The sequence below is a fragment of the Castor canadensis genome, chromosome 14, assembly GCF_047511655.1.
Source record: "Castor canadensis chromosome 14, mCasCan1.hap1v2, whole genome shotgun sequence".
NCBI lineage: Eukaryota > Metazoa > Chordata > Mammalia > Rodentia > Castoridae > Castor > Castor canadensis.
Genome location: NC_133399.1, coordinates 14,420,045 through 14,427,633, shown reverse-complemented (window position 1 = coordinate 14,427,633; position 7,589 = coordinate 14,420,045). Strand labels below are relative to the sequence as shown.

The 7,589-nt window shown below is 42.4% G+C and overlaps 1 protein-coding gene across 1 annotated transcript; it reads left to right on the top strand.

The window, feature by feature from the left end:
* The first annotated feature begins 6,426 nt into the window (after positions 1 to 6,426).
* LOC109680461 (olfactory receptor 10H1-like) lies at positions 6,427 to 7,374 on the top strand. Its single transcript, XM_020155293.2, has one exon. It carries the CDS (start codon positions 6,427 to 6,429, stop codon positions 7,372 to 7,374), a length of 948 nt encoding a protein of 315 aa, XP_020010882.2.
* Positions 7,375 to 7,589: the final 215 nt, after the last annotated feature.

Here is a 7,589-nt window from a genome sequence, read left to right as displayed (position 1 = left end):
ACAAGTGTAGGGCCTGGAGCTCCAGGTGAGTTACCTTTTCTTCCATCCACCTGACCAGGAGGGAACTGAAGAAATAGCATCAACCAGTGACTCATGGAAACCACCTTTTAATACAGCTCCCCAGGCAATTTGAGTCCATGGGGTAGGAGACATCATCACAGTGTGATGATTGCTCATCAAGACTGATTGGTCAGCAGACTTTATCTTTTGTGGATTTCTTGCTACATCATAAGGTGGGTTCTTTAGACAGGTGAGAAAACTATACTACAGACAGAGGACAGCCATTGTTCAGTCATACACAATGTCTATTTGCTTTTAACATCCCTTCTTGGTCTGTCAAGTTAGAGACTAATAGAAAAATGGCTGGGGAGAGGCAGATAAAAGAGAGACAAGGAGATTGAGAAAGGAGAGGCTCCATGCCACCTCTATAGAGTGTAAAGAATAAGGAAGGCATCTTTGGCCAGATGAGGTGATGGTGAAAAGTTAAGTATGACAGGACACAGAGAAAAGACAGGGAGGAGATGGCTGAGATGGGAGACGATCACAGTAAGAAAAAGAAAACAGTTTCATAAGAAGAGCTATCCATGACAGAGCAACAGGAAAGACAAGATGGGGTTTGAGAGAGAAGGCAGAGCCAGCCCATGGTTCTCAATTGGTGGTGGCTCTGTCCCCCACTGGATGTTTGACAATGGGTGAGGATATCTCATGGTCACTTTTGGGGTATAGTACTAGAATCTAGTAAATCAAGGCCAGAGAGGAATACATAACACTGTCCTAATTGTTCCTATGCTAAATTTGTGTTATACTACTTAAGGATATTTTGACCAGGACATTTCCATGCCTGGCTTAGTCCCCAAGTCTCTGGGTATTAAGCTGACTAAACCATAGGTTTCCCTAAGTGCCAGAAAGTTCTATTTATGCGTGTTTCTCTGTCAGTTCTTCCCTCAGCTGCCTCTCTTTCCCTCTGTCTCACTTTCTATCCCTCTGTTCCTCTCACAAAATCCACATAGTATTAGAGGTCACTCTTGGCATTGTCCATTACCTGGGTTTTGACAAATGCTAAATTATATATATATATATATATATATAATATATACATATATATATACCATTACAATATGGTATATGGTATATATACCATATATATATATACCATTACAATAACATACAAAATAATTTACCCCCTTAAAATTGCTCCAAGTTATTCTTCCTTCCATCTTCCCCCATGAGCCCCTGGAAGCCACAGACACTTTATTCTCTCTATGGTTTTACATTTTCTAGAATGAATAGCTCTTCCTTTTAGCTACATCTATCTGTACCATGCTAGAGGGTTGCATTTTCAGACTTCAGGTATCACCTCCAGATGTGATCCATCCTCATCTTCTCATAGTTCATTATTTTTGTGGATTCTTGGGATGTTTGTGGACATAAGGAAAGAGAGTGTGGGCATGATATACCATGGGGAAGGGACACTCTTTCACCTGAGAAGATTCTGATTTTGATTAATAGCCACCAAGAAATAATGAGATAACAAGAGATCAGGAAAAGACATTCATTGTCATCAGACAAACCTAAGTGCAGATCCCAGTTGCCAGGCTGCAGGGGGCATGGTACCTAGGCAAGTTGAGAGTGCTCTGGGGGATTCTACTTACTCATCTGTAAAACAGGGAACAGAACTGTTACTTCCTAATTGGGGGGGGTGGAATTGGGGGAGAATCAGAAAAAAAACACCGAGTCATTGCTTGGTCCAGTACACAGAGAAAAGACAGGGAGGAAATGGCTGAGATGGGAGATGATCACAGAGAGGAAAAGAAAATGGTTTCATAAGAAGAGCTATCCATGACAGAGCAACAGGAAAGACAAGATAGGTCTGAGAGAGAAGGCAGACCCACCCCTGATTCTCAATTGGGGGTGACTCTGTCCCACACTGAACATTTGACAATGTCCCCAATAAAGGGCAGCTGTTAACATGGGGGATATTAGTGCTGAGTGTATAGTGTTGGTGTGGTACAAATAACAAATCTGAATGTCAAGCACTCTCAGCCCAGTGCTGGGGACAGATATTGTTCCAATTTGATGCTTGATGAGGAAGCACATGACAAAGTCATGAGCACAGATTTTAAATCACTTAGGAGCTGGTGTTGTGCATCATCTAAAAAGAAGTGTCTAAATCTACTGTGGGAAGAAAATGTCCAGGAGGTCTGTGCAGAGCAAGCCATATTTAAGCTATGTCTTAAGAGAAATAGACCTTTGCCAGGTGAAGAAGAGGAGAATGGGTAACCCAGGCAGAGGGAAGTGCCAAGAAGCAAGAAGTGGCAATTGTATGCTTTGGATCAAGGGTTCTCAACTGTGGACAATGTTTCACAATCCCATGAGGTCACTGGTGTTGTTTGGAGATATTTTTGTTTGTCACCACTGATTAGAAGCTATAGCTGGAAAGACCAGAAATGCTACTCAAAATCCCAGAAGGCTCAGAACAGCACCTACAGAATGAGTGATGGGGCCCTAAGTGTGAATCGTCTTGATGTTGGGGAATCCTGCCCTAAAACATGGAAAACATGGAAGGCCTGTGAACACAACCCATAGGATCCACATTACCTATTTGGTGTTTTCTTGGAGCCTCTTCTTTTCAAGCCATTCCTCCTCTACAACCTCAGAGTGTAGGACTGTGTGGAACTGTTGGAACTGCCTTCTGAGGCAGTGACACACAGGTGCTGACACTTCAGTGAGTCAAAATTCAAATGGTTCCAAAAGAGTAGCCAAGACACTGGAAACAGGTGCTATTTGTGGAATGCAGTCTCTGCTTACCAAAGTACATGGTTCCTCCTTTGTTTCTCATGACAAACCTGCAAGGGCTCCATCAAAAACCCAAGCCCACTTATGGGGCCATTCACTACAGTTATAGTTTGGGTTTGGAATGTACCTTAGAGGCCCATGTGTTAAAGGTGAGGTTCCCAGCCAACTGTACTATTGGAAGGTCGTGGAACTATTAGAAGGAGAGCCTAGTGGGAAGGCTTAGGTCATTTGATGTGTGGCCTTGAATGGATTCTGGCACCCTGGTCTTCCTGTATCTCATACCCATCTAAGTGGTCATGGAGCTTACTCCCCCATGTGCTTCTGCCATGGTGTGCTGCCCCACATTCAGGGTAATGGAGTCTTTAAATTGATTTATCCTAAGGTTTTTTTGGTGGTATTGGAGCTTGAATTCAGAACCATACACCTGCTAGGTAGGAACTCTACCACTTGAGCGAATCCACAGGCATTTCCTGTGTTGGATCTCATGACCTATTTGCCTGACCTTAAACAGTGATCCTCCTGATCTCTGCTTCTGGAGTAGCTAGGATTACAGCCACTGGCACCCAGTACATCTGAAGTATTTTATCTGAGGTTAAACTAACCAAAAGTTCACTAACTACATTTTTTAAAACTTACAGTTTTTATGACTATGATTTTTCCTTCTATTACAGAGGTGGAAGGGAGAGGGAAAAGGGTCGGTAGGACAGGAAATAAGGGAAGAGTAATAGAGGGGGCAAATACAACCAAATACATTATTTCATGTATGAAATGTCATAATGATGGCCCGTACCTTTTTGGTATGGAACTGGGATTTGAACTCGGGCTCACACTTGCTACACAGGTGCCCTACCACTTGAGCCACTCCTCCAAACTCTGAAACCCATTATTTTGTGCAATTTAATATAGGCTAATAAAAACTGATTTTTTGGCACTTCTGAGGATGGAACCTAGGGAATTGCACATGTGAAGGAAGTGCTCTATCACGGAGCTGCATTACCAGCTCTAAAAGTGATTTCCTATTGTGCTAAAAATGTACATAAAATTGACCATTTAATCAATTTTGAGGCATAAGGAAGAGGGTTAGGAGGGAATGAGGCATTGATCCAAGAGGAAAAATTTGGATAGATAGAAGGAATAGGTGTTGAGATCTATTATAGGGCAGGGGGAATAATTCTGTCATCAACTGTATATTATATGGTTCAAGATAAGCAAGAGAGCAATATTTAAATCTTACCATAAAAGAGGGTGGGGCATACCTTAGTGGTAGAATGCTTGCCTAGCATACATAGGCCCTGGGCTTCAGCCCAGCACTTCAAATAACACCTTAAAAATTTAAAAATAAGCCAGGTACATGTGGCTCACATCTGTAAATCTAGCTACTTGCAGATTGATTGAGATCAGGAGGACCATGGTTTGAGGCCAGGCTATAGAAATAGTTTCCAATACTCCATCATCAAATTAAGCAGAGCAAAATGTACTGGAGAAGTGGCTCAAGCAGTACAGCACCTGCCTTTTAAACACAAAGTCCTAAGTTCAACTCCACTCCCATCAAAACATTAAAAAACAATAAGTTATTGAGGTAATATAAATATAAATGTCGTGAGCTTGATTTAATCGTACATACACACACAGCGTATATATCATGTGTACTCCATAAACGTATACGGTTCTGATTAGACAAATGAAAATAATATCAATAATACATTTTGTAAAACAAATCATCACAAAAATAAGTAGTACATAAAATTTAGTGGCATGAATCACACTTACAATGTTGTACAACTCACACCTCTATCTAGTGCTAGAAATTTCCATTACCCACAAAGGAAACTCTGGACCCAATAGCAGTCACTCCACACTGTCCCTTTGCTCCAGCCACCACTACCTGTCAGCTGCTTCAAATTTCTGTAAACATGTACACCCATCACCATATCAGAAAACAGCCCAGATGTCTATCCACTGAAGTATATCCATCTAGTGACATGTTTGGCTATAAAAGAACATGTCACTATGTAGATGAATCTTGAAACCTGAGTTAACAAAATAAATGAGATGCAAAAGACAGCATTTTGCTCATGCCTGAAATCCTAACTACTCAGGAGGCAGAGATCTAGAGGATTAAGGTTTGAAAACACTCCAGGAAAATAGATCTCGAGACTCTATCTGGAAAATACCCAACACAAAACAGGTGGCTGGTGGAGTGGCTCAAGTGGTATCATACCTGTCTAGGAAGGATTAGGCCCCGAGTTCAAACTCCAGTACCACCAAAACCAAAAAGTCCACATGTTGTAGGACTTACCTACAGAAATAGAAAGCAGAACAATGGTGTACTCATTTCAACTTTACATTGTCTAATTTTGTTCATTTTATTTTATTTTTGATAGTACTGGAATTTGACCTCAAGGAACTGTACTTGCTGGGCAAGAGCTTTACCACTTGAGCCACACCTCCAGTCCTATTGCTTTAGGTTATTTTTCATACAGTGTCTTGCTCTTTTGCCTGAGCCAGCTTTGGATGCAATCCTCCTACCTATTCCTCCTGCCTAGCAAGGCTGACATGCATTGACCACCAGACCTAGCTTATTTGTTGAGATGGTGTCTCATTAACTTTTGGCCTGAGCTATCCTCATTCTGTGAACTTCCTAATGTCTGCCTCCTGAGTAGCTGGGATGGCATGTGTGAGCCACCCCTCCTAGCTCCATTGTCTATTTTTCAAAAATCAGGTATACTTAGATGATTCATAAGGAAACACTGAAATCTCATTTAATTTGGATTATTTACTGAGCACCACCAGGTACATTTTCTCTTTTATTATGTTGATTTAATTATCACATAATGCACTTTCTGGATTATCATCTTCCAAGGAGAACTCAATTTCTGACAAATGTCTACCTCTCACCCTTTGAGTTAGGGAGAGGAAATGGAAGGACAGAGGGGTGAAAAAACATGCAGAAAGTACATAGTAGAGTAGGAATATGAATCCATGTCTTCTTCCTTCCATCTCCCTCTTTCTGTAGTTATGTTGTGTAGACTCTGATATGCCCCATGGAGGCTAGAAAACAAAACATTTTCATTTCTGTCACTTTCCTTAGAACAACACAATCTGTTGCTTCTGATCCCCCAAGAATAACCCCGGAAGAAGAATCTGACTGATGTAAATTAAGATAAAATTGCTCCTGGTCCAAGGAGTTATATCCATAGGAAGCAATGGATAAAAGATCCACTAAAGAGATCTTTTCAGTAGGGGAACCAAAGTAGAGGAAAACTGCAGGGTATAGTTTTTGGAATCAAATCTTGAATTAGGCACTTCCATAGCTTCAACCTGAGCAACATTTTTTTGCAGTGGTAAGGTTTGAACTCAGGGCTTTGTGCTTGTTAGGCAGGTGCTCTACTGCTTCAGCCACACCTCCATCACTCAAGCAATATTCATAGCCTTTGTACATGCCAATATTCTCTATATATAAGCCAACAAAACTCAAGATGAAGACGCAAATATGGTACCATCTTCCTACTTTGATAAGAGCATTAAGTTATAGGTGGGAACTAAATTAATGCTACCTGATTAAGGAGAAACCTTTCCCACCCACTAGCTGACCTCTCCCTATTGAACCTCATCCCAGGCACAGCCTCCATGCAAGGAGCCAATCACTCAGCAGTGACTGAGTTCATCTTTATTGGCTTTTCCACCTTTCCCCGCCTTCAGCTGATGTTCTTCCTGCTGTTTCTGCTGATGTATCTGTTCACACTGCTGGGCAACCTGCTCATCATGGCCACCATCTGGAGTGAGCGCAGCCTCCACACACCCATGTACCTCTTCCTGTGCGCCCTGTCCATCTCTGAGATCCTCTACACCTTGGCCATCATCCCGTGCATGCTGTCCGACCTGCTGTCCACCCACCACTCCATCTCCTTCCTGGCCTGTGCCTGCCAGATGTTCTTCTCCTTCACATTTGGCTTCACCCAGTCCTTCCTACTCACTGTCATGGGCTATGACCGCTATGTGGCCATCTGTCAACCACTGCACTACAATGTGCTCATGAGCCCCCATGGCTGTGCCTGTCTGGTGGCCTGGTCCTGGGTTGGTGGCTCCATCATGGGGACTGTGGTCACAACAGCCATATTTAACCTCACCTTCTGTGGACCCAATGAGATCCACCATTTTGTCTGTCATGTGACACCTCTGTTGCAGTTGGCCTGTGGAACAAATGTGCTGCTGGTGGGCAAGGGTGTGGGCCTGGTGTGTGTATCAGCCCTACTGGGCTGCTTCCTTCTCATCCTCCTCTCCTATGCCTTCATTGTGACTTCCCTCTGGAGGTTCCCTTCAGGTGAAGGATGGCACAAAGCCTTCTCCACCTGTGCATCCCACCTCACAGTGGTGATCGTGCACTATGGCTTTGCTTCAGTCATCTACCTCAAAACCAAGGGGCCTCAGTCCCTGGAAGGAGACACTTTGATGGGCATCACCTACACAGTCCTCACACCCTTCTTCAGTCCCATCATCTTCAGTCTCAGGAACAAGGAACTCAAGACCACCATGAAGAAGACTTTGCTGAGCAAACTCTATCCAGAGAAAATATAATACCTAGTAATCACTAAAATGGGTTATCAAATTCTGTTAGAGATAACATTCCATCAACACATACTCATGTATATTTTTCTAAGTCTTTCCAATTGAGAGAAACCTTTGTAAATCAAATTTTAAGGGTGTTCACCAGGGTACTCAATATAAGGATTTATTTGAGATAGAGGATACAAGTTTGGGATAACTCAGAGAAAACCAAATTTAACTATTTC